The sequence below is a fragment of the Rhineura floridana genome, chromosome 7 (assembly GCF_030035675.1).
Source record: "Rhineura floridana isolate rRhiFlo1 chromosome 7, rRhiFlo1.hap2, whole genome shotgun sequence".
In the NCBI taxonomy this organism is placed as follows: domain Eukaryota; kingdom Metazoa; phylum Chordata; class Lepidosauria; order Squamata; family Rhineuridae; genus Rhineura; species Rhineura floridana.
The window spans coordinates 15,500,595-15,528,368 of NC_084486.1; the positions used below are offsets into that span (position 1 = coordinate 15,500,595).

Here is a 27,774-nt window from a genome sequence, read left to right on the forward strand (position 1 = left end):
AGCCAGATCCCCCTAAGGGGCAAGGACTCTTTGAAGGACCCATCTCCCAAAGGCACCCTACATCAAGGTAAATGTGTTAATTTTGTAGTGCTTTGTGAAGGATTGGACAGATAATCATGTGGCCACCCTGCAAATTTCCTCTAGGGGAGCCTTTTCCCAACAATCAGATGAAGCTGCCATACTCCTCATAATGCTCTAAGGCACCTGAAGGTTGCTACATGAGTACATTAAGGCTATGCAGTCATGTAACCAGCAGGCTCCCAGGGAAGAAGGGTAAAAGGGGTTTTGTCCTGTCCAGATAAAACTAAATAGCCTTGCAGACATCTAAGATATTCCATTCCCTTTCTAGAGGGGTGGAAAGATTTGGACAGAAGGAAGGACTGACTTATTCCTGAGGCCTGTGAAAGACAGAATTTATTCCAAAAGGATGAGTCAGGCCTCATGACTACCTTGTCCCTATGAAAAACACTGACAGATCCTATCTACAAAATCTTCTAGTTGAAGTGAGGGTTAGTGAGAAAATAGTCTTAAGAGTAAAATTATTATGGAAAACTGCCCCAAAGGATTTGAAAGGGACCTTGGTCAGGGCTTAAGAACCGTGTTGAGCCTCTATGAGGGAAATCTCTGAATAGTGACTGGCCAGGAAAGCTGTCCTAATGAATCTTTTGACATGGGGTGGAGTCCCATAAAAAGCCTCTCCCATGTGCCCAGAATACTGTAAATGACCAACGCTTGACTGTTTACAGTCTTAGGCTTGAGGCCTCTGGAGAGGCCCTTTTGCAAAAAGTCAAGAAGGTCACCCAATACATCTCTGTCTTCCCACTTGCACCAAGTGGTAAATGCCTTCCAGGTGAGATTGTATGTGGAGTTACTAGACAGACTTCTATTCTAGATGCCAACAGCATGGACACCACCACTTGAGAGGAGCTTTGGCAAGCTAGGATGTTCTGCTCAGCCTCTAAGAACATAGCTTCAGAAAGGTCGGGTCTAGATGCAGAAAAGCCCCCTGATGCAAAAGGTCTCCACAAGGTGGGAGAGGTAAGGGCAGCAGTAGTGACAACTCCACTAGGTCTGCAACCACAGCCTCAGTGGCCATTTGGGTGCAATCAGAATGACTTCTGTCCTCAGATCTTTGATTCGCTGGATGTCTTAGGAATCAAGGGCTTGGAAGAAGGCATACAGGAGCCCCTTGGGTCAGACAGCTGTCAAGATATCTACAAGCTCCACATCTTCCTCCTGAAACCTTGACATGAACCTTGGATGCTACATGTTGAGATCTGTGCCAAAAGAAAGAAAGGAAAAAAACCCACTCGGGGCCTGCCTAACTAAATCACTAGATCCTCAAATACTTCTGGTTAAGAGTCCATTCTTCTTGCTATAGAGGCTGCCTGCCTAACCAGTGTGTATGGGTGTCCAGAGGCCCTTTCAAGTGTTCCGCTCAAATAATCTCCACCCAGGCAAAGAACTCTGGGAATTCTTTGAGAAGGGCTTTTGATCTTGTGCCCCCCCCCGTTGACATAGGCTTTTGCCAATGTATTGCCATTGTATCATCCATGTAAACCATCATGTCATCCTCAAAGATGATGGAAGAAATAAAGAAGGGCTGTATTGTTGTTGCTTTAATCCAGTCTGATGCTATTTAATATCTATATGAAGCTGCTGACAGCAGTCATTAGGAGTTCTGGGGCAAGGTGCCATCAGTATGCTGATGACATTCAGCTCTATTTCTCCATAACATCTGAATCAGGAGAGGGCATGTGGTCCTCGCCCAGTGCCTAGTGCCTAGAAGTAGTGGTGGGATGAATGAGAGAAAATGAACTGAGCTAGAATCCTGGCAAGATGGAGGCACTGTGGGTGAGTGGTTTCTGTTTCTGAGAGACTGATCAATTGCCTTCCCTGGAAGGGGTTGCGCTTCTCCTGAAGGAGCAGGTACACAGTCTGGGATGCTTCTGGATTCAGCTTTGCCACTGGAGGCCAAGGTCGCTTCAGTGACGAGAAGCACCTGGTCTTACAACTATGACTGCCTGGATTGGAACAGCTTGACCACAGTAATTTAGGCATTGGTGATTTCAAGGTGGGATTATTACAGTGCCCTCCATATGGGACTTTGTGCTTGATAACTGCAGAATGTTGCAGCACAGTTGCTGACAGGAGTGAGATTCTGTCAGCATGTAACACTTCTACTCAGAGATACGCTCTGGTTGCTGATTTCTTACTGGACCAAGTTCAAGGTGTTACTATTAGTATGTAAAGCTTTTAACAGTTTGGGACCAGTTTACTTGCAGGATCACCTTACCCTGTATGTGCCCACTCAACCATTCTGATCTGCGGAGTTGGCATAAAATGTTCATTCTGCACTTGTAAGGAATCCATCTTTTAGTGTGGCAGCACTTATACTTTGGAACTCCCTGCCTATTGACATCAGACAGGTTCCTTCACTGTATTCTTTTCGGCACCTGCTTAATGCATTTTTGTTTAGGCAAGGCTATCCAGACATGTAAAAGTTGACATATGCTTTAATCTCTTTTTAGCTTACTAGTGATTTTAATTATCTTTTGAATGTTTCCTAATACTTGTTTTTAACCATCTTTTATAGATAATTTTAATGGGTTTTTTGTGGGGGTTGTAAGCCGCTTAGAGGCTTCATTACAATAAAGTGATATATAAATTTTGTTACATAAATATAAATAAATAAACTTAATTTAAGGTTGGAAAAATGAGAAACGGAGAACACCAAAATTGACAGATTGTTGATCCCTAGCATAACTAGACAAGACACAGGTGAGCCATCGGGGGGAGGGGGAAATCTTCCACAAAGAAAGGTTAAAGCAGCCACATATGGATGGTAGCGATATGATTGGGGGTGCAGAACTAGGGGAGTGCAATTTAACCCTTTCCCCCTGTAGCTTAAAATGCCCACCCTGATGTTGTTTGTCCCCCAAGAAAAGCATTCACGTATCCATATGTTTTGGAGTTTGGAGCTCCTTCCCCAGGTTCCACGGGGAAATGTTTAAATCTCCAGGAGAGAGAGAGAGCAGCCAAGGTTGCACCTGCACAGGGCAGGCTTTATATGAACTGTGAAGAATATTCCTGGGTTAGACTGCCTCATGTAAATGTGTGTTTAAGAACATAAGAGGAGCTGCGGTGGATGAGGGTAAAGGCCTACCGTCCAGCATGTTATTACCCACAGTGGTCAACCCGATGCCAACGGAAAGCCCACAAACAGGACATGAAACCCGTCCTCCAGTTCCTTGGATGTTTCATGGATGAGGCTTCTCTTTTTCTCTCCCAGGGTGCTTTAGGATTTCTTCATAATTTTGGTGGGTGTGAGGTTAAGCTTACCTGATAATTGTGAGATAGCTGGCGGTGGTGTGTATGATTTTCATCCCATCAGACATTTCTCCAGTACTCTGTAGTCTCAGCTCCCCATCCTTCCTGATGTGATAAGGGCTATAGGAGAAGTTGCATTGTCCTGTTCACATCAGGCTCCTTAAGGAGGCAAGAGACTCCCAAGCAATAACACAAGTGAGGGCGGCACAAGGGCAGTATCCAGGGTCAGTCCAAAGTCAGAGTCCAGAGTTGACCTCAAAACCAAGGGGGTCAGGCAAGAATCAGGGTCAGAGCAGTCCAGGGTCAGAAGCCAAGCAGTCTGTTAGTAACGCAGGTAAGGGTTAAGGCAAGAGACAGGTCCAGGGTCCACAAGCAATGTTTAGACAGAGCAAGTACACAGCTAGTATATAGACGTTGCTCCAGCCCTTTCAGCCTAACACTGGGGTTTTTATGCTGGAGTTGCTGAACCACACCCCAAACCTCCACTGACTCCCATTAATCACCTGCAGCCAGACATTTGCTCCCAGGGAGTCCAGGCCTGCAGTCAGGCACACCTCCGGAGAGGCCGGGTCTCCATCTGGCATTGGAGGTGGCACCTCTCCCTTGGGCTCTGGGGCTGACATAGGACCCTGGCCTCTCACCCTCATTTGGAGCCTTAGTCAGGGCTGAGTCCAAGACCGGAGCCTCCTGGTCTTCGATGAGGACTCCTCTGATGAAGACTCCCCTGGTTGGGACCTGCCAATTGTGATGTCTTCCCCTGCAGGCCCCCAGAGAGATGATTTGTAGAATGAAAGAAAGGGCACTCAGAAAACCTCTTGGCTACCACAAACGCAAGGATAGCATAAGAAAAGTCCTGCACTCCATCTCTGAGAATGTTGTTGCAATTTCCTCTTCCTTTTGATAATTTCTAAATGCAGTTTCTATTCTCATTAATTGATGGGAAATGGTTGAAAAAATGTATGAGACATTTTTGGCACACCATTAGCTGCATCAGAGAGCTGCGTCTGAGCCACTGCAAACTGATGTGCTGATCTAGAAGACTCCCCTACCTTCGTGCTCCAAGCTACTTCTCTCTTTGCCTGTTTCCCCCTGTGGCAAAATGTAAATGTTCGTCCTGCCCTTTGCCACCACTTTATCTAGTTAGCTTGCCTCTCTGAGTGCAAGGTGAAAGTAAACCATATTGCCTTACTGAGAGTAATCACTGCTTGCCTGATTGTTTGTCCGTATTTTGATTGTTTGTTTGTTTTTCTGATTTTCAGGCGGGGAAGATTATCCTAATGTACCGACAGCAACCACTGAGTATTTTAAAGAGGTTTCTCATCTGGGCTATTTTGCTGGTAAGTTGTTGAAGCCTGATGCTTTAAAGATAATAGCATTAGCAGTACTGCCAAGCCCTCGTTATTTTTAATTACAGTAGGTTCTCACAAACTGCAGATAATCTAACAAGAAGAAAAATGGTCCAGGACCCATGACTATCGCAGCACACCCTCTTGCTATCTTCAACAGTTCTTCAAAACATCCACTTCTGTTATCATGTATCTAAGCTGGAAGGAGTCTGATACAACCCTAGTCCAGCACTTCCCTCTCTCTCAGTGGGGAAGTGGTAGGTGAGAAGAGTCTGTCTTAAACCATAACAGAAAAGGCGATGGGGAGATGGAGTGTCTCAGTGATTCCAAACTGCTTTCAGCAGAAGATATCTTGATGACACTAGGGAGGAATGTCAACTATACATTTGCCTCTCTTGCTGCCCCCTTATTAATTATGTGTTTTCAGTAGTCATTTTCTTTTTGTGTGTGTGTATAATTTCCCTTTTGGTTCTTTTTAATTGCCTTTTGCCATAACAAGCCTAAAGTCAACCTGATAAAAAAGCAAAATTCTAAGTCCAGTTCCCATTGTTTCCCCATCATGCTCCATTCATTGCAGATCGAACAGATACAATTAGCTTATTTATCATCATTCTGCTAGCTGGCTTTAACTGAATCAATATTAATTACTGTATATCAAATGTAGTCTGAAAAAAAGTGTTGAGATCCATGTAGCTTCCAAAGAGTGAAGAGGGCCTACTTAGGGCGATGTGGGCAGTTTCTAGGAGTGACGCAAACAAAGGCAGAGAAGAAATACCTAAAAATGAAGAAAGGGGGAGGGGAAGGCTTTCGGTGTAAAATAGCACGATCAAGAATAAAGGATGGCAACGGCTAGCAGGCTGCTTTGTGCCCTGTCTCATATGTGCATGTGTTCAGTGGGAGACCATCCATTTTCATTGCCTTCTTAGAAAATGTTTTGTTTACAAGAAAAGATGCCCTGATCTGTCAAAGAACCATATGTATTTATATCCCTAACAAGATGAGGAACCTGGAAACAAATGGGTGGGAACACCTGAACACCCACACACACACACTTCAGCAGCTGCACACACGGAACCTTGTTAGAAAACTGGTGACAGCATGATTTAGCTCAGGGGTGGTGAATCTTTCCCAGCTTGAGGACTCCTTTTCCTCCTGGGCTGTACAAGGACTACATGCCAAAGGTGGGCAAGGCCAAAGGCAAAAGTGAGCAGAGCAGTGAATATAAATTTTACCTTTGTATGTACGCTATTTTCCACGCACACTCTCAAACGCCCCTCTCTATCCTACAGCCAGACAAGCAAGGGGCATTATCAGAGTTCAAGGACAGATTACAGTCAGGCAAAAACATTTGGGGTATGAAGCAGGGCCAGTGAGGGGTGTTGTCTGGGGAGAGTTCCAAGGGTCACATAGAGAGGCATGGAGTGCCACATTTGGCCCCCAGACCTGAAGTTCCCCACCAATGTGTCCATCCCTGGCATAACTAGACAAACCACAGGTGAGTCATAAAAAAAAGTTCCACAAAAAGAAAAGTTTAAGCAGCCACATGTGGGTGGGTGGAGATAGGATTGGGGGTGCAGAACTAGGGGTGTGTGATTTAACTCCTGCTTCCTGTGGCATTTTCCTGTTTAAAATGCCCACCCTGATGTTGTTTGTCCCCTAAGAAAAACATTCAAGTACCCATATGTTTTGGAGTTTGGAGCTCCTTCCCCAGGTCTTATAGGGAAGCATTTAAATCTCCAAGGAAGAAAGAGAGAGCAGCCAGGGTTGCACCTGCACACTGCAGGCTTTATGTGAATTGTGAAGAATATTCCTGGTTTAGACTGCCTCATGTATGTGTGTATTTAAGAACATGAGAGGAGCCCTGTTGGGTCAGTCTAAGGGCCTACAGTCCAGCAGGCTGTTTCCCACAGTGGGCAACCAGATGCCAACAGAAAGCCCACAAGCAGGACATGAAACCTGTCCTCCAGTTCCTTGAATGTTTTGTTGGCAAATAAGACAGAGAGGCCTGCAGGGCCACATTTGGCCCCAGGCCTGCGGTTCTCTTAGCTGTTCAGGCGTGGAAGCAAAGCCTCTTGATTTCATTTTCCTGTCTCTCCCCTCCAAAGCAAACAGATGATTGGCAGAATTGCCTTTGCTTACAGGGTTGAGTGTGTGCACAGTTTGATTGGGGCCACTGGGTTTTTTTCAAGGATATTGTTCCTTTCCATGTAACATTTTTCCCCCTCTTATAAGTTAATGTATTAAGTCATTTTATTGAGAAAAGCAAAACTCTATTGCCTGAATTCAGAACAAGACTGAGAATTAATCCAGCAAGGGTAGAGGACAGACAGTACTCCTCTTGTTCTTTCCCTTTCTATTTTTTGTTTTCACCTGGCTTGGGGCCCATTATGCATTTTATTTTTAAAAAAATATCAGTTCTCACCATATGTCATTAAAGCACTTAGCTAAAATGTTGAAAATCTCTCCTTCATGTCCTTTCCCTTCCATTCACCTTCTAAGTGATTCACATAATTTTTGAAGCCTGCTTCAGGTCCAAAGATAAGGTTTGCCAAGACAGAGATAGGTTTTTCTTGCTCAAGAGCTGTAGTCCTGCCAAATGTTTAACATCATTGACCGTGAAATATAAAGGAGTCTCTGTGACAGCCAATACCTCTTGCAACAAGGTAGTGATCCACTTTCAATACTATGTTTTTAACCATGAAGGATGTTTTAGGAAGCATATGTATGCTTGCTTTCATTTAGATGTTTACCTAATCTGAATGGTCATTACAGTCATCTTACAGTATCAAAGACGTATCTTACAATAGCGGTTAACAAGTTTTTCAATTAGCACCGGTGCAAACTGCTTCCAGACTGGAGCTTAATATTGCAAACGGGTTGTTCAAATATGGCGAACAGGTTGTTGGTAACGGGTTTTTTAACTTATCAGTTTTTCCATGGAAGGGTACATCTGGATTAAATGGAAGAAAAACATGGACTGGTATTTTTTTATGCCAATGACATCTTATGGGCACTTCAAAAAATTGCATCCATGAGGAGCACGTCAACCCTACCATAAAAACCAATCTGGAAGCATCCTCTGTCTCAAAACAGTGATGCCATTCAGAAAAGCAGAGGGGTGATTTATGTTTAATAGTGGTCTCTTCAAAAGCACTTTGGTAGCATGTTGGGTTGCTGCCAAACTTATAGCCAAACTATGTTTTATTGGGAAGGGGGACCATCTGTATGAACCAGTAACTCCACAAGGCATGTGGGCTATAAATGTAGCTGTTGTGAATTGTGCAATTATGATGGGTCAAGAAAGGGCTGCTATAATTGTTTAAATTGTGGGTATCATGTATACAGCCACCGCATGGAGATCCTCAGTTCATATAAATATTGTGATCACAGGCCAGCCTCACTTCAATATCCCCCCGTGTGCTCTCAAGGTGCTCACATAGGGACCGCTATCAAGTATGGAGTAACAGAAATGTAGGCCTATAATATTTGTGACAGTCAGCTAGTCATCTTCTATCAAAGATGTAGAAAAGGACATTGTTTCATGCTCTCCTTATGAGCTTTCAAAGGCATCTGGTTGGCTGCTGCTGGAAACTGTGCTGCACTAATTGAGTTTCCTTGGTCTGATGCAACAAGTTTATATCAAATGATTGCTTCAGCATGCTGCCATCCATAATACAAATTGGATTCTCTTCAGACTGCTCTGTACTGATGGTTTTGTGACCTTAAATATTTCTGGAATCCCTAATAAGCAACACTTACCATGTAGTGAACACTGACATAGAACCACCAATAATCTACCAGCTACATCTGCCCATTCACCAAGCATTCGTTCATTTTCTTAAGCACAATGATAAAGATCTTTTTTTTTTAAGTGTCAGATCTTGTAGTTCATCTGAATGTGGTGACGGTTCAAGGCTGTCAAGACTGATTATGCCAATCTCAGAAATCCCCAATCTTGTCTCTGAAATGGGAAGAGTGCCTCCTTGGTCACTTACGTGAATGAGGATTTAAATGATTGATGCATCAAATTAAGAAAATCAATGGAATGTTCATTTACAAAAAATTAATCAGTTAGCATAGTTCTCAATGCAGTCTTGTTTGCCTCAACATAAAAGGTGAATGCCTGATTAACAGTGACAGCAAATGAGCTAACAAGAGTGGTGAAATGCACTTGATCAGATATGCTGGAAAAGATGTACAAGATGATTTTCTCCTTACATACCTTATATATATATATTATTCCTTGTTCACCAAAGACATTTCAATTATCTGGAATAGTGGTTTGTATATTTCACATGTGGTAGTTGTTATATAGTTTGAGCTGCTTATTATTGCTCACCTCCTGGGCTACCATGACTTGACCTGGTGAATGGTTTGGTTGCTAAAGCTAAGAGGTCTGGTACTGTAAGCTGCTTTGATGAAAGAACACCTGGGAACCAGTTGTGATCTGTTCCAAGCTCCTCGGAGGAAGGGTAGGATAACAATTAAATTAAATACCATCCATCCAGCAGACACAGAAAAATAAGGTTTGCTGGATGTGTGGGAAGCTGAAACACATGTTTATGGGTGCATGCCTGCTGCAAACACCAGCATAACATTGTGGTACCCTCTGTATACAATATTGTTACATAAAGTGTGTAGCTGTTCTTCAATCCTGGTTGACTTAAAGATGCCTTGTAGGCATTCTCCCAACTATGTGGGAGCTATTTATTAGTGAGCAGCTCTTGCACAGGAGTAGGAAATTTTGATTACCCTAATCACATAGGTGTCAGGGCTGGCCATACCAGTGGGTAGAAAGAGATGGCCACCTCAGGCAATATTTTATTGACCAGTAACACCATGTTTTGTAAGGTAGTTGGTATCAAGATCTGAAAAAGCCAGTAGATTCTCCCAGACTCTGCTCCTCACTTGACAGGCTCCATCCATAAAGTGCTAAGTTTCACCATCCCTCTGCCCATGATCTGCTGTATCACAATAGACTCCATTTTCAACTGCTAGGTTCAGCTATGGTTCTGCCATTCCTGACTCAAATTCAAACTGCTTAGGGAGGTAGCATCCTTGAAACGAAAAGTTGGCCATCGTGGTTGAACATGCCATGTGAAAGTACTCATTCATGAGCTAAAAGTTTGTCAGCCTTATTTCTTAGGTCTCATTAAGGGAATTTTAGAAATTAGAAATGGGCCATATTCATGCAAGATTTAACTCATAATGGCCAACTCTGAATCCCTCTACTTTTTTACATCTCCTCTTCTGTATTCTCGCCCCTCATCTCAAAAGCTTGACAAAGGTAATGCACATGATTCATGCCACTTTGAACTTATCTGTTCATGCAGAGTGCACATATACAGCGCGATCCAAACTGGCTTTTCTAACAGGCCTGACTCGGAAAGCCACTTATGTTTGCAGTGATATGGTTAGCTTAGGCAAATGTTTCTGCTTGGGTACCTATTTTGTGATATTCCTGTTACTCAGCGATTAGAAGAGCAAAGGGAGTGTTAAATTTCTCTGGTAATACAGTTCTGTAGGGAGGCACCATTTAGGGAGGGGGAACTACCTCCCTGTGTTTTATTTTATTTATTTATTTATTTATTTATTTATTATTTGGTTTATATCCCGCCCTTCCTCCCAGCAGGAGCCCAGGGTAGTAAACAGAAGTGCTAACAACACATCAAAACATCATAAAAACAGACCTTAAAATACATTAAAACAACTTTAAAAGCTTTAAAAGCTTTAAAAACATATTTTAAAAAGGGTTAAAAAACATAGTTTTAAAATATATATATTAAACGCAATTCCAACACAGACACAAACTGGGACAGGTCTCAACTTAAAAGGCTTGTTGAAAGCGGAAAGTCTTCAAAAGGTGCTGAAAAGATCACAGAGATGGCGCCTGCCTAATATTTAAGGGGAGGGAATTCCACAGGGTAGGTGCCTCCACACTAAAGGTCCATTTCCTATGTTGTGCGGAACGGACCTCCTGATAAGATGGTATCTGCAGGAGGCCCTCACTGGGTATATAAGGGGCAAGACGGTCTTTCAGATATTCTGGTCCCAAGCTGTATAGGGTTTTGTACACCAAAACTAGAACCTTGAACTTGGCCCGGTAGCAAATGGGCAGCCAGTACAATTTTTTCAGCAGCGGAGTGACATGTTGGCAATACCCTGCCCCAGTGACCAGTCTCGCTGCTGCATTTTGCAGCAGCTGCAGCTTCCAGACCAACCTCAAGGGCAGCCCCATATAGAGCACATTACAGTAATCCAGTCTGGAGATTACCAGTGCGTGGATGTGATGCCCCTGTATTTATAATACTGCAAATATTGTAAGTACGGGTTTATTAGAGTATATATGGTAAGTAGACTGAGTGAGGGGGGGAGTATATGGGCTGGAATGCTGGAGAATGTTGTATTATGATTGGCTGAGCATTTGAGTATGTGAAGGTATAAATGAGAGGATGACAGTTGAGAGAGTTCTGTTGGTGGGAGTTCTGAGGGAGGTTGGAGTTGGTGTTGTGGGTTGGATTGGATTAGGCTGGTAGTGAGGCAGGTTATTGACGACTAGAAACATAAACGCATCTGATGAAACCATAAGCTTGTTAACTATACCTTTTTAGTAATCTTGTTATTCCTAAGTATATAAATAAATATTTCTTGGTTTACCAGAACACCTGATCCTTGGCTGGGTTACACAGACCAGAAGGGTGGGCAGGGCATATACAAAGGTTGGGAAACAGTAACAATGGTGGCAGCGGTGAAGAGATAGTGTGACATCATCAGGTATCCAGAGCAACCCAGGGCTGTATTCTTTATAGGCACAAAGATACAGGGGGGTTGTGGCCTGCAAGTGCACCCAGACACAAAGTATCAATAGGCCAGGAGGGTACTAAGGCACAGTCTCAAGGCAATATTGAATTACAGGGAGTGACTGGTGGTGCTGCCTAGCAGTGGGATCTTGAGAGATCTTTGCTAGAGCCGGTGAGAACCATTTAAAAACCAGGACCCTGAGGTGGGACCGTGACAAGGCGGTAGCTACAGGCGGGATCCTAGCAGGTGGTGGCTGTGATGTCCCTGTATATATGTGACTGTAAATATGGTAACTACGGGTTTATTAGAGTGTATATGGTAAGTGGACTGAGTGAGAGGGGGGAGTACATGGGCTGGAATGCTGGAGAACGTTGTATTATGATTGGCTGAGCGTTTGTGTGTCTGAAGGTATAAATGAGAGGATGACAATTGAGAGAGAAGTCTGTTGGTGGGAGTTCTGAGGGAGGTTGGTTTTGTGGGTTGGATTGGATTAGGCTGGTAGTGAGGCAGGTTATTGATGTCTAGAAACATAAAGAGAAATGCATCTGATGAAACCATAAGCTTGTTGACAATACCTTTAAGTAATCTTGTTATTCCCTGTGTATATAAATAAATATTTCTTGGTTTACCAGAACACCTGATCCTTGGCTGGGTTACACAGACCAGAAGGGTGGGCAGGACATATACCAAGGTTGGGAAACAGTATCAATGGTGGCAGCGGTGAAGAGATAGTGTAACATCAGCAGGTATCCAGAGCAACCCAGGGTTGTGTGCTTTATAGGCACAAAGATACAGGGGGGTTGTGGCCTGCAAGTGTACCCAGACACAAAATATCAATAGGCCAGGAGGGGAGACTAAGGCACAGTCTCAAGGCAATATTGAATTACTGGGAGTGACTGGTGGTGCTGCCTAGCAGTGGGATCTTGAGAGATCTTTGCTAGAGCCTGTGAGAGAACCATTTAAAAACCAGGACCCTGAGGTGGGACCGTGACAAGCCGATAGCCACAGGTGGGATCCTAGCAGGTGGTGGCCTGAGGTGGGATCCTGACAGGAAAGGTCCTGACAGTGGCCTGAGGTGGGATTCTGACAGGAAGGGGCCTGACAATGGACAACAGTGATCAGGCTATTCCGGTCCAGAAACGGCCACAGCTGTCTTACCAGCCAAAGCTGGTAAAAGGCACTCCTAGCCACGGAGGTCACCTGGTCCACTAGTGACAAAGATGGATCCAGGAGCACCCCCAGACTATGAACCTGCTATTTCAGAGGGAGTATGACCCATCCAAAGCAGGCAACTGACCAATTATTCGAACTGGGGAACCACCAACCCACAGTGCCCCCGTCTTGCTAGGATCCAGACTCAGTTTTACACATGTGATTATTGGCCTATTTTTCCAGCCAACTCATTAGTTCTACACATTGAATGAGTATTGTTATAAACAATGACAAGGGCCCAAGTATTGGACATGCAAGCCAGAGGTTCCAATCCCTTTGCTTAAAAAAGAAAAGGATAAACTATTTGGCCAGTGATGGTAACATGGTTATAGTTGTTTTGATGTCCATAATCATAATCAATGTTTTTAAAATATGCAGAGTTTCTATAATTTAATCATATATATACTAAAGCAGGTCTTGAAATATTACTGACATTTCTTCTCTAGTTACTGAAATGTGAAATGGTGCCTCTGGTTCTACAGCACACCTAAGTGAAATTCTGCTTAACATGTACTGGGTCACTTTATTTGCAATGAGATCAGAGACTGCATTGTCTGTTCCTCACACAATCAGTTACAATGTGCCTTTGCAATGAATTATGGGTCTGCCATCAACTATCAGATCTTGCCCTTCCAGACTGGATGGCACTAATGAACATTGTCATGACACAAAATCAAACCTAATTTCATTTTGTGAGGGACAGCTGTGACTTTTACTGTAAATATGATCCTATTGTGGTTTTGTGTGCGTGTGCGTGTGCACACTATAGTGAAGGATAGTTGCATATAATGTTAAAAAATGTTTCCATCGCTTGTCAGTACAAGCCTACATGGAATAGGCCATTAAAAAAAGCATTAAAGAACAGCCTGTCATATTTCTAATGCTCAAGGCAGGAAGGAACATTTCCTTATGCTAGTGCTATATAGCGATTACAAACTTAAGGTATGAGTGTAAAACAGAGTTGGGGGACCTAGGGGTGCACTGGGGGTATGAGCAGATTCTTTTTTCTCACATTATCCTGTTATTCAGTTCTTCAGTCTACGATAGCCTATAATTATAAACTCAACAGAGAATCAACGCTGGGCATGCATGCGAAGGAGTTGTGACTGAAGTGGGACTACCATAGTGAAGTCTTCATGGTATTGGGAGACAGTTGCCTCTTTTTTTTCACAACCAAACACTGTGTGTTACAGGATTGCACTGTGTGTTACAGGACTAACCCATTTTTTGTCCAGTGAATATATGTGCAATTGGATAACATGCATGTGTCAATGCATATTCACCAGTTTTGCATGTGTTATTTATTGGACAGATGATTTATTGTTATTTCTTGGAGATAACCAATGTTTGGCACAGTAAATCATTATCAACACATCCTAATGTGGCCATATTTGTACACCCTAAACCTTGTGCTTTTAACCATAGAATTATGGGTTTTATACTGTATGTTTTTAGCTCTTTTTTCTTTTGCTCATTGTAAACCTTTTCAAGGACCACATAGGCTGAAAAGCAGCCTGGCAATAAATAAATAACGTTATGCTTGATCATTTTCAATCTATTTTTCTCTGCAGGAGAATGGAAAGTCACATTAGCAGTTACTGCAAGAAAGAGCTTGTGAACCTCCTCCCCATCCAAACCCCCTGAATTTCAAACTTATTTCAGAATCTAATCTTGTTTTAAGCCCACATCCAAATTTGTAGCACGAGCACACTTTTTATAAATATTTTTTCATGCTTATAATATGTTATTTCCTCACTCATCTTTTCCCCTAAATTGCAGTGCTCTGTTTTGCTGATTAAAGCAAATTGGGAATTGAACAAATGCGGATTCTGCTGATCTTAAATAAGTCAGTTTGAAATGAAGGAGGGTTTTGGTATGTTTCAATACCTAATCCTGTGATTCTTCCCAACCTTTTATTACAGAAACCCAGAAACAGATTTTCAAGGACAATAGCTCAGTGGTAGTGCGCCCAAGATATCTGAGAGCTAATAAAATGCAATTTACCTGCACATAGGGTTGCCATCTTTATTTACTGGCCAGCCTCCCACAGGAGCCTGACATTTAGAAATAAGCACATGCAAATTTATATGTGAAATCTCCTCTCCCTGTCCCTTATACAGACATCAGCTGGGCATTGTTAGGATTATACCAGTATTTATTTATTTATTAGATTTATATCCTGCCCTTTCTCCCAGTAGGAGCCCAGGGCAGCAACAAAAGCACTAAAAATACTTTAACACATCACAAAATATCAACCCAAAACATGTTACCTTTAATCAGGGGGTTTCAAACTAGCTTCCAACTCTGGTCGCAGTGTCTATTTTGAAGCTAACAGTGGTTAGCATTAACATTGGTGTAGGCACAATTCCTTAACATGGTTAGCTCTGCAAAGGGAGGGGACAGGAATTCACATATAAAAAAGGGTAAGTGGAGGAAGCAGTGTGTGAGCCATGGTAAGGGGATAAAAAAAAAGTTAGATCGTAAGAAGGTCTTTGTCTGGAATGTCCCTAAGAAGTAAGGAAGCAAGCTTAACTCCCAGCAGAGGAGTGGGGCTGAAAAGATTGGCAGAGTCACTGCTGCATCTTTTTATTTTTTATTTTTTTTACAATAATTTTTATTCAAATTTTCATAAAACATACAAAACAAAATCATAAAACATTCAAAGACAAAAAACAAAACAAAACAAAAATGATTAAACAAAAAAATAAAATGTTGACTTCCCATTTGTCACAGATCAAATCAGTTATAGGTCTACAATATATAACAATCCTGTCTCTTAAATTATATTATAAAATCACTTTCCTCCAGTAGTTATCTTAATTAATCATCAAATCTCATAAACATTACTTTATTCTTTCCACAAAAAGTCAAAGAGAGGTTTCAATTCTTTAAGAAATATATCTATCAATTTTTCTCCAAATAAACATGTCGATTAATCCATCTTGTTAATAATAATAATAATCTTATTGTCATAACCATAGTCCAAATAAACATATCGATTAATCCATCTCATCAAAATCTGTTAGGTCCAATAATTTCAATAGCCATTATTCCATTATCCATATTAATTCCATCTTCCATCTTCAATAGTCCTGTTAAGTCCAGTAATTTCAGTGTCCAATCTTCCATTATCAGTATTCCATAATAATCTTGCTGTCATAGCCATAGTCATATAATAAGAGTCTGATGGGAATTTCCTCTATCCCAAATATTTTCTTGCCATCAATTCTGAATAAGTTGCTGAAATATTGTTGTAAAGTCATATCTCTGTTCTTCTTTTTTACAGAATGCACTGGCTCATCTCTTGAGAGTTTTTCCATTGTCACATGGCTGCAGTTAATTCCATAGATTTTCTCTATATCAAGCTCCATCACATCATTCCAGTCCAGAAGATTATCCAAGCCATTGATAACTTTATCTCTAATATCTTCATTAATTTCTTCAGAGATAACGTTAAATTCCAAACAGTAGATTTTATTTCTAATATCCATAAACTCCAGATCTTTTTCCAATTCCACATTTGTTCCAATCTCCAGGGCTTGTGTCTTCCCTTTATTTTTTCTTTTCTCATCTCTGATCTCATTCTCCTCTCTCACAGGATCCCCTATTTCTTTAAGCTCCTGCGTCATTTTGCTCAGTTCCATTTTCAGCTCCTTACTGCCCTGTCGCAGGGTTTGTTTCGTTATCTCAATCTCATCCATTATTTTCTGAAACATAATTACTTCCAGATTCTCAGCCACTTTCTTGATTGCCATTTTTAAAACCACGAAAACAAAACAAAACAAAAATAAAGAAGAACCACTTCTTATTTCAGCAACAATTGGGTTAATATTCCAGGCTTGATGACATCACAGTATAAACAGAGCAGCCTGCCTTATCTCTCTATGTTCAAGAATACAAAACAAATTTAGTTCCCAGCATCAAAACAGTTAGTGGCGTCGTGAAGAAGCAGATTCGTCAAAATAAAATAGACCAAAAAGAGAATAGTCCCAGACAATATAATATTCCTCGGAATAGAAATCCCTCTTCTGTTTATATCTTTAGAATGCACTTCCAGGACAGCTTTTTGCAATAGAAACAGAGATAAGCTGTTAATTTCGTGAATAACAGAGAAGAGTTATAGCTCACCCAGAAGTTCTTTAAAGCTGATTCATTTGACAAATCTCTTTTTGCTGCAACAATTTAAACCAAGTAAAAATAATAATAGAAAGAAGGGTGCTTGCCTGTTAGTCCGTTTTCTCTTTGAAGAAAAGATAAACGTATCGCATTAATCAGATAGAGCTTGTTCGGAAGTCCGTCCGGCATTGCTGGCTGGACCTTTTCTCATAAATTAATGAAATCCAGTCCTCCCAACAAAAACAGGCTTTTGAGGTTGATCTCTACGTTTCTCCCTGCCCGGGAGAAATTTCATCAGTCAAAAAAAAAATGTTCTGACTGATTTATATCTGAATAAGCTTCTTCTGCGGCGGGAGCCCGTCTCAAAAGCAGGCACAAGCGAAGTCACCCTTCCCGGAAGTCCAGAGTCACTGCTGCATCTGATGCTCTGCCTCTTGCGCCAGCGAGGGCAGAAAGGGGAGGGGGCAGTAAAGCTACCAGTTTTTTGCTGTGCCATTTCTAGACTGGCACAACAGAGAGACCCAGATTCAGCCAATTGCAAGTTGCTGGATTGGTTTACAATCCAGCAGATACTTGGCTGGCCCAGCTCCACCCCTTCCCCACCTCAGATTACCCCATATGAGGGGGGGGGTTGCACTGGTTTCCATTGGCAGTAGTATCTGCCCACCACACTCATTCCTTCCTGTGCAACAGATCAGTGGGCTCTGTAAAAGAACTACTTTTCATTTCAGATTATATCCATGCACGAAAGTAGACTATTTTGCCATTGACATTTTCAACTGCTCATTAATAGCTGGTGGGAAACAATCAAAAACAGTTGTGCAGGATCATTTTCTAATTATAGAGTATCTCTCTTTATTTCCATCTCCTTCCCCCACCCTACCACTGCCATGATGTTTAATTTCAAAGATTCCTCATTCTTCCATAGAACCTGAAACCTGAAACATTCATTAAACCATCTCAAAGCTGATTTAACCACAAATCTATAACTTTTTAAGGCAGTTGATATAGTTTGTGAAAGTGCTGAATTTTCCATACACTGATTAAAGATTTGGGACTATCTTCATGGAGTTGTTAGCTTAAAATTAATAATGAGCAATGGGAAAATATCTACTAGATAAATCGTTTACTGACTCACAGGGTAAACAGAAGAAAATTCCATGTTTCGGTCTGAATAGGTTACTGAGACTATAGCAATACAGTTCTGTAGTAAAGCAGGACTGGAACATACTACCCTCCAGATATAAATGTAAATGTACTGCCTTCAAGTCGATTCCGACTTATGGCGACCCTATGAATAGGGTTTTCATGAGGCTGAGAGGCAGTGACTGGCCCAAGGTCACCCAGTGAGCTTCATGGCTATGTGGGGATTCGAACCCTGGTCTCCAGCTGGTCTGAAACTTTCATCCACCCTGACCATGAGCCATGAAGCAAGGGAACTGCCCAGCATCTGTTAGGCTATAATACATGGGTGAGGGGTTTGGTGGGTCACAAGTTGTACAAGTCTGCTCTGGGGATAGCACTGCAAGTCTCAGTGAGAAAGTTCATTTCCAGTATTGGAAACTTGACCAGCCACCTAAACAGTTGCTAGCTTCTCTCTCTGCTTTTTTTTTTTAATTAAATGTTCCCCTTAGTATGAGGGGCAGGAAGGCACTGCAAAATGGGAGTCTCTGTATGGTTACATTCTCTCTTGGCTCAAAGCACATCAAGCCGGAGCATCAGATCATTTCTCTCTCTCTTTCCCACCCCAGATCTAACTGCCTGTACAGTGGCTTTGAATTATGGCGCACTGTCACAGTTATAGGGTGATTTCATCCATTGATTTATTTAATTAATTTAGCATTTTAACACCACACAGAGGGTAGGTGACAGAGTGTGGCATTAACTATTTCCTTCAGCAATAGATTTCCTTGAATTTCTTCCACCAAGATTTATTTGAAAACACCTAAGGCAGTTTTCTGGCCTTGCTGTTCCTCCTGGTGCAAAAGCCAGCTGTTTGGGGCTAAAAAAAAGAGGACAACCAGGCCAAATGCTCTTGAACTTTAGAGGCAATGAATCTACTATACCGAAGACTTTGCTTCCTTGTTCTGGATACAGGGCTACAGGCAGTGTTCAGGATAAAGACATCCAGGCCTCCGTTTCTCACGAATAGACCGAGAACTACATCTAAGCCATGGCTTAGTTCTAGAATATGTTTTCAATGCTAGGGTCCAACACGGAGCAAGTAAAGCTGTCTGGCAACTCATTTAAGCAGCGTGCAAAGAGGTATTCATCTGAGCCAGGCCTTAGCCCTGGAGTCCAATTTCTGAGGGCAAAATTAGAAACCTCTCTAATCATGGTGAAAATCAACAATATAAAGAAATAGTTGCACTACAGCCACTATATGGAAAATCAGGAGAGGAGGATTAAAAAACAAAGCAAACCCACCACTGCTCCCTCTAACAGGGAACTCAGCTGGTGAGTGCCAAATGCAGAGCTTGGAAAAGTTACTTTTTTGAACTACAACTCCCATCAGCCCCAGCCAGCATGGCCACTGGAATGGGCTGATGGGAGTTGTAGTTCAAAAAAGTAACTTTTCCAAGCTCTGCAAAAAATGTTTGTAGCCAAAAATGGGTCCATTAGGTGTAGGGTTGCCAGGTGTCCGGGTTTTGTCCAGAGACTCTGAGTTTTGGGGGTTCTCTCTACGTCTCCGGGTGAGTTGCCTTAATCTCTGGACACTCAGCATTCATTTTAAGAAGATTAAGTTTCTAGGTGGTCTGGTTCACGAGATATAGACCAAAACATCACACACACACACCGCAACTTCAGTTAAATGAGCTCGTAGCTAGCTGCTCTAATCCCACCCTGTCAGGTTTGTAGCTAATAAGTAAAGACAGGGTTGTGATTGACAAGGCAGTAGTTAGACCCCTTTGCAAGTCAAAAAACTTGTTTTTTCCTGCTTATCTGAAAATCTCATTAATTAAGTAAGTATATAGCTTTCAGTCTTTTTCTCTCTTGTGTACAGGAGTCAAACAACTTTAAATTTTCCAGGGCTGTTGAAGAAGGCAGCGTTTTGAAAACCTTCCCAATATGAAGCTTTAATCCAGTACTTGCTTTTCTGGGAGTAAAGCTGCAGTGCTAATCCCACATACACAGAGTGAACTGCATTGAATTCAATAGGACTTACTTTTGAGTAGACATGTTTGGGATTGTGCTCTAAATTGATGGGACTTTTGAGTGAACATAGCAAAGAATTGGGTTTGTGTTGTAAATCTTGCTCTCTCCCTCCTATCCTATTTTTAAAGCAATTAGGCAGGTCTTACTTAGGTATCACTGCTTTTATTATGTTAGAAACGAATACTGATTTTCTTTTTTTTTAAAATGTTCAATACCAACTGGCTTTGACATTAAACTATTACATGGGGTGTATGTATTTTTGCATCTCCTCTCTCTCTCTCTCTCTCTCTCTCTGTGTGTGTGTGTGTGTGTGTATGTGTAGTCTTTCCAACAACTCTGTGAGGTAGAGTTGCAGACTGGAAACCAAGGCAGATCACAATAAGAAATAAATCCCTTTAAAATCCAGTAACCATAAAACCAAGTATAAATAGTTGCAAAACAGCTTAAAGTGGCATGATTCTGAATCTTGGGTTGGGTGAATGAAGTTCCTCATCACTTGAGGTTGCAGTTCTGTGCACACTTCCCTGTTTGAGTAAGCCCCATTGAATACATTGGGACTTGCTTCTGAGTAAACAAATGTAGGATTACATTATAAATACCTTTACAAGTTGTGTAAATAAAAACATACTTGATAGTCATGCTTATATAAACATTTCTTTATTTATTTTATTTATTTTATTTATTAAATTTATATACCGCCCGACTAGCAATAGCTCTCTGGGCGGTGAACATAAAACAGCATAAAAATACAATAAATAACAAAACAATACTAAAATACAAGCAACAATCCAACACAATAAACATTTTTAAAATTAAATCAGTGTAACTTCAATCAATCAATCTTTATTGATACGGTCATAGACCAAAAGACATTTATAAATAAAACTACATACGTTTATAATAAAAGGTTACAAAGTTGCAGTCATGTTAAAACAGTAAAACAATAAAACAACAAGGAAAACAGTTACAGTTGGGTGGCGGAAGCTTCTGAAAGGATAGATGCCTTCCGAATTGATTGAGCCGCAAAAATAAATTTAGCAACTGACAGGATAGTATCCTTATTAGCTGCTGACAAAAGATGTAAAAGTAAACAGTTAAGCGGTTTGTAGGCGTATTTATTTATGATGGGGGTTATGAATTTGGAGCGAATATCGTCATATAGGGTGCACTCAAAGATGACATGAGAGAGAGTTTCTATGGCGCTGACACCACAAAGGCATAATCGGTTTGCATACGGGATACGTTTAAATCTCCCTTCAAGTAAGGCAGAGATAAGACAGTTAAATCTAGCCTTTGTAAAGGCTAGACGATATTTGGGGATCGTAAGAGTTTCCAGATAAGGGGCACTGAGCATAGGCACAAAGCTCAGACCAAAGTGAATAGGAGAGCAGGTCGAGGTGGCTGCAGTTATGGAGCGTTGGAAGTCCATATCGTTGATACGAGTCCGGATAGAATGTTTAACTGTCTCTGGAGCGAGGGACATCAGATGTTCAATTGAGAGGCCAATACTTGCAAGGTAATTTGTAAACGTACGGGCCCATTTCGAGGTAAAAGAGTCTTCCCAGAGTAAAGGGAGATAGCCAGTAGATTTTTCATAAGACATTTTAAACCAGAAATTTAGGGCGGCCAACCACGCTTGAGACTCAAGTGAGACTAGGCCAGATTCTAACCTAAGGACCGCCGCAGGAACGCACCTGGGAACGCCAAAAATTTGTCTGAGAAACAAGGAGAGAACTGCCTCCTCAGAAGAGTTGAAGGCGCCAATCCATAAAGGTACCCCGTAGAGAAGTTGAGAAATAGTTTTGGATCTAAAAACCTTTAGGGCTGCCGGAATGTATTGTCCTCCTTTAGTGAAGAAAAACCTTCGAATACCACTGGCTGAGTTGCGAGCAGTAGAAATAGCCCCTCGGATATGGGGATTCCAGGACAGAGAGGAATGAAAAAGTATACCAAGGGATTTGAAATGAGAAACCTGTTCTATTTTATGGGTATTAATTGTCCATGCGTGAGCAGGAGAGTGCTTGGCAAAAGCTAAGATCTTAGTTTTGGAAAAGTTTATAGATAGTTTGTTATCATGACAGAACTCATAAAAGCTTTAGTTAGGCGTTTGAGTCCTACTTTAGAAACAGAAAGGAGAACAGCGTCATCTGCATACAATAACAAGGGACAATGCAGGTTTGCTAACTTAGGGGGGTGGAAGTCCGGGGATTGACAATAAAGGGACAGATCATTCATGAAAAAATTAAATAAAAGTGGGGCTAGTATGCAGCCTTGTCTAACTCCTTTTGTTGTAGTAATGGGGTTTGTGAGATGACCTTCACGACTACATCTAACACGAAAGGATGTGTGGTGGTGCAGACGGCTAATTAAGAAGAGGAGTCTCTTGTCGATCGTAGATTTTGCGAGTTTCGCCCATAGTATCTCCCTAGGGATGGAATCAAAAGCCGATTTCAAGTCGACAAAGGCAACAAACAGGCCGTTACCCCAGCGGTTCTTGTATTTTTCAGCTAAGTGATTTAAAATCACACAGTGTTCTATCCCAGACCTACCTTTCCGGAAAGCTGCCTGCTCCCTCCCAAGGATATTATCCTCCTCCAACCAAGATGAGAGTCTCTCTTTTAAGTAGCAGGCATATAGTTTGCCAATAATGGAAAGGAGGCTAATTGGGCGGTAATTTGCTGGGTCCTCTTTGTTCCCTTTTTTAAATATAGGGATAACTATGGATTCAAGCCAAGACTCAGGGAAGCATCCGGAATTATTGATCAGAGTAAAGAAATTTGCTAGAAGAGGGGCCCACCAAGCTTGGTGCGCCTTCAACATTTCAGAAAGTATGTTATCAGGTCCAGGAGCTTTGCCGGATTTCAAGCTAGCAATCAAATCAATAATTTCTTTTTGGGTTACAGGTGGCCAAGTGGGAAGATTTGTTAAATTATCAATAAAGGAAACAGCATTTACAGTCTCGTTGTTTGCAGAAAAATATTTCTCCCAGAGGTATGGGGAAATGTGGCAAGGGGCCGGATTTAGTGGGCTCATAGAACCAGAAATCAGCTCCCAAAAACACTTCGAATTATTTGATCTGGAGGCTTGAATTAAGGCTTCCCAATCTTCGTGCATCACCTGCCTTTTTTTGATGACTATCATATGCTTGTAGTATTTTTTGATAATAAAATACTCAGGGGGGAGGGTGGTTAAATTTTGGTGTCGATATTGAAGGTATAGCCGTCTCAGCTGTTTCTTAGCATCAAGACAGTCCTTATCAAACCATCTGGGAAAACCAGTGGTAGGAGGAGCCCTGAAGGAAGAAGATGGTGGGATAATAGAGGCTTTAAGTTTGGTAATTAAGGAGTTATACGCTATTGACGCTAAATATGAATCAGAAGCATGCATGATCTCCCTCTGTAAGGACAGGGCAGAGGGGGAAGTGAGAAATAAGGCCACATTAGAGGCTACTGTGGGAGTCCAAAATGTCCTTTTATGGGTAGGGTGGATTAGATTTGCCATTGGTTTATGGGTAAGGAGCAAGTGACCGCGTTCTGGTAGATAAAAGGAAAAGGTAAGGGGAAGGTGATCACTATCCTGTCTGGAGCCGACAGAAAAGTCCAAAATAAACCTGAACAGGGAATGCGAGATCAAGGCGTAATCGATGACACTGCACCTGAGGCCAGAGATGTAGGTAAATTCCGCACATGAATCTATCTGCTTATGACCGTTCAACATTATTAGGCTGTGTCTAGCAAGGAATCGGTATAAACATATTCCACCATAATTTATCTTGGGGTCCTTGGAAGTCCTAGCATAGCCTGGGAGGTATGGGGCGGTGTCCTCGCCCCCCCAGAGGTTTGAAGCAAATAGCGCATCATTGTGGGGGCCAGACCTGGCGTTGAAATCACCCATAACAATGAGAGGCGCTTTGGGGAATTTAGCCTCGAGTGATGTTAGATAATTGGTAAGAACGTCCCAGTCACAGTCAATTTGTGCCCGAGAGGCATGAGGGGGAATATAAACATTTACTAACAGAAGAGAAAATGTGCTAAAAGATAATAAAACAGCCTGTGCAATGTTTTTACAAGGGGTTAAACTTATAGAGCGAGCTGTTACAGAAGTAGAGATGAGTATGGCTAGGCCTCCTTTGGGTCTGCCTTTGGAACTGGGTTGGGAATAGGTCGCTGGTAAACATGAACAAGAGAAACCATCCACTATTAATTTAAGGGTACACCACGTCTCCTGTAAGAAAATTAAGTCAAATTTGTTCAGAAAAGTAATAAAGTCAGGAATTTTTTGTTTGGCATTCCACCCTGCAATGTTCCAGGAGAGAAGGTGGAATGTAAAATTAGGTGAGAGAACAGAAACCTGGCATGCATTAATAATTGGATTCGTAGGATGAGAAATTTCCTTTGCTGAATAAGATTTGCATAGTGAGTGCTGTGATGTCCTGAAATGAGGGTTTACCATTTTTTCAGGAGATTCACAGGATAGAATCGGGTTTTTAGAATTTAATAAGGGTTGTCAAGTCAGTTCAGGAACCTCATGTACAATCACATCACATATTGTGCTAGGTCTACAAACATTTGAGTAACAATGTGGCAGTACCTTTAAGGGAACTTTCAGAGGAGAAACTTGAATGCTGGATGGTGAGTTCAGTTCATAGTCCTCCAAGTATCTGGAACATGTCCTTTTTGCCCTTAGATTGTTTAACAGATTCTGCATTTTGTTTATGACCTCACTTTGTTCATTCTCAGTGAATGTATGGAAACTATTTAATAGTTCCTCCTCTCCCTCACAAGCAAAGTCAAATGCAAGATCTTGATTTTCCTTACTGTTTACCAGAGAAGGAGGTGACTGTAACGGAACGAAAATGGGAGCTGGTGGTGGGGAGGAGCTTACTTCATCCAAAATAATAAGATCAGAGTTTATGGAGTTAAGTGTTTCAAGGTTTAATGTTTCTTGTGCTGGGGGAGTCAAAGGGGATAAATTCTTTTCCAGCATAGTTGGTCCTAATGATAGAGAAGAGCAGTTCATGTTTAATGTGCTTTTAAGAGGAAGCTGTTCCAGGAATGGATCCAAGTTTCCAGAGTTTGATATATTTTTGCTGCTGTTCGAGGAAAACTTCCTCCTCTCATGTGAAGAGATAAGGTTTGTTGTTGGAGTTCTCTTTGTGAACAAGGAAATTGGACTGGCCAGGTTTGTGAAATGTCTCTGAACGGATATTCCATGGTAGCTGAGAAGGGATTTATTTGCAATTATCCGTGCTGTTGTCTCAGCCGATTTAAAGGTAAGTAAAGCAGACGTTTTTGTTGAGGGGTTGTAAAGGAATTCCACATACGAGATATCGTCAGGCCGTAAATCCATTACACCTAACGACTGGAGGGCGTAACACACTCTTTGCTTCCTGATGTTTACTTTTTCTTTGATGTTAAGAAGAGGAAGATTCAGCAGTGCAAGTTTGTTTGAATTATATTTGAGAAGCCAATTCCCATTTGTATTCTCTCGTCGTGAAATCTTGTTATTGGTAGAGCATATTCCGCTATAGGACCTCGGGTTGGGGTGAGTAAGTAGCTCTGGGAGATTTGGACTTTTTTTGCTTTCTGGTAAGGCTTTGCAATAAGATCTAGGGGGTGTTCTCGCTGTAGATGAAGCAGATAAATTCTTTGTTTGCGAAGCTGTTTGCTGTTGAGCTTTAAGTACTTTAAAAAGTTTCTGAAAGTTCATCTTCTTACTCCTTGGCGGTTTGTAATTTTTTATGTTTTTGGATTTTTTCTCCTTAGGTGCAATACGAGGTTTCTTTATGTTTGCACACTTCAGTGTTGTTGTTGTTTTGTGGGGGGGAAGAGTGTAGTTTAGGCTCAAATATAGTTTGGATAGTTCTTCCATAAATGATTTTAGAAGGTTGTTTGTTTCTTCCAAAAAAGCTTTGATGTTTTCAGTCTCTTTTGCCACAATGGCTAATTGTAACTGCAGACATTTTTGGCCAGTTAGAAGTAGTTTTTGGCCAATTTGTGCCAGTTCCGTGGTTTCAGTAACTTCTGTAGAGCAGGCAGAAGAAGGCTGTGATTGAGTAAAAACGGGAGTCTGGCTGTCGATGTCTGTAGCATGCACAGTAGACAGAATGTCTAAGGGGGAATGTAAGTCAGTGTCCTTGTACAGAGAGGAAGATGGCGTCTCCTTGCTTTCAGGTACCTGCGGCAGAGAGTTGATCAGACTAGGTGTATGCGTCTGCCCAAAAAGGGGATCTGTGGATGTTCCATACACCAGGCTTTGTATAATTTCTGGGTCATCCCTTGCCTGGAATTCCTCACTCAAGCAGGTACAGAATTGTTCTGTTTCGATTTGGGAAGGGGTTTTCTCAATAGATCGTGACGCATTTCTCTTTGTCTTATCCGCTTTGGTTGGTAAAAAGAAGTTTGTAATTTTAAGCTGTTGATCCCCATTCCCAGATTCTTCCAAAACCTGGTCTGATTTATGGTCATGTTCATAACATCTTTTCCTTGTTTGAACCATTTTAAAAACTATAAGGTTTGCCTTTTAAACTCTAAGATGAACGGAGGTATAATTATAAATTGTCGACTCCAAGGCTAAGTAGTTTTATCTTAGGAATCCTTAGATTTTGTTATGGTAAATTATATTCCTTGAGTTAGTAATGCGAAGCAGAGTTGTGACTCACCGGCTGATAAAGAGTCTGTTTTCTTGCTGATAAAATGGTTCCATAGCCTTCAAAAAATAGGTGTTGTTGATGCTGTTAGGTTCCAGAATAAAAATTTCCAAAGAATATCTCTAAAGATAGCAAAAAAAGAGGCGAGGTGGGTATGAGCTCCAGAGCTCGCTAGTGGACCAGCCTGCCAGCAGCCATCTTCCCCCCAACAATCAGTGTAACTTAAAATGCTTCAGAGAATAGGAAGGTTTTGACCTGGCGCCGGAAGGAGAGCAGAGTCGGCGCCAGGCGTACTTCCTCAGGGAGACTGTTCCATAGTTCGGGGGCCACCACTGAGAAGGCCCTAGATCTTGTCATCACCCTCCGGGCCTCCCTGTGAGTTGGAACCCGGAGGAGGGCCTTCGTAGCAGAACGTAGTGCACGGGCCGGTTCATATCGGAAGAGGCGTTCCGCAAGGTATCGTGGTCCCGCACCGTATAAGGCTTTATAGGTTAATACCAACACTTTGAATCTAGCCCGGAAACATATTGGCAACCAGTGCAAGCTGGCCAGAACAGGTGTTATATGCTCGGACCGCTTGGTCCTTGTCAGCAATCTGGCCGCCGCATTTTGCACTAGTTGTAGCTTCCGAACTGTCTTCAAAGGTAGCCCTACGTAAAGCGCATTACAGTAATCCAAACGTGAGGTTACCAGAGCATGTACCACTGATGTAAGGTCCTCTTTACTCAAATAGGGACGTAGCTGGGCTACCAACCGAAGTTGGTAAAACGCATTCCTAACCACCGAGGCTACTTGAGCCTCAAGTGAGAGGGAAGAGTCTAAAAAGACTCCCAGACTACGAACCCGGTCCTTTAGGGGGAGTGTAACCCCGTCCAGGACAGGGTATATATCCACCATCCGATCAGAGAACCCGTCCCAATAAGTATCTGATTTCACACTATGGTTATACATCATTATTTCCTCTACATTTTAAGTGTGCCCTTCTTCCATTCAGTGGTCATGGTTCTCCTCTGTTGTTTTCATTCTGAGAGGCAGATTAGGCTGAGAGGTGGTGAGTAGCCCATGGTCACTCAATAAACTTTATAGCTCATTTCCATTTTTAAAAATTAATTAAAACGATTTATATACAGGCAAAGTTTATTAAGTAGGTCCACACAAATACAT

At 41.8% G+C, this 27,774-nt stretch overlaps 1 protein-coding gene across 1 annotated transcript in view; it reads left to right on the forward strand.

The window, feature by feature from the left end:
• LOC133388619 (heparan-alpha-glucosaminide N-acetyltransferase-like) overlaps positions 1-27,774 on the forward strand; it is a 134,536-nt gene that overhangs the window by 95,597 nt on the left and 11,165 nt on the right. The window contains exon 6 of the mRNA XM_061634578.1: positions 4,590-4,667. Within this exon, the coding sequence (XP_061490562.1) occupies positions 4,590-4,667 (78 nt within the window). The remainder of the gene's footprint in view (positions 1-4,589; positions 4,668-27,774) is intronic.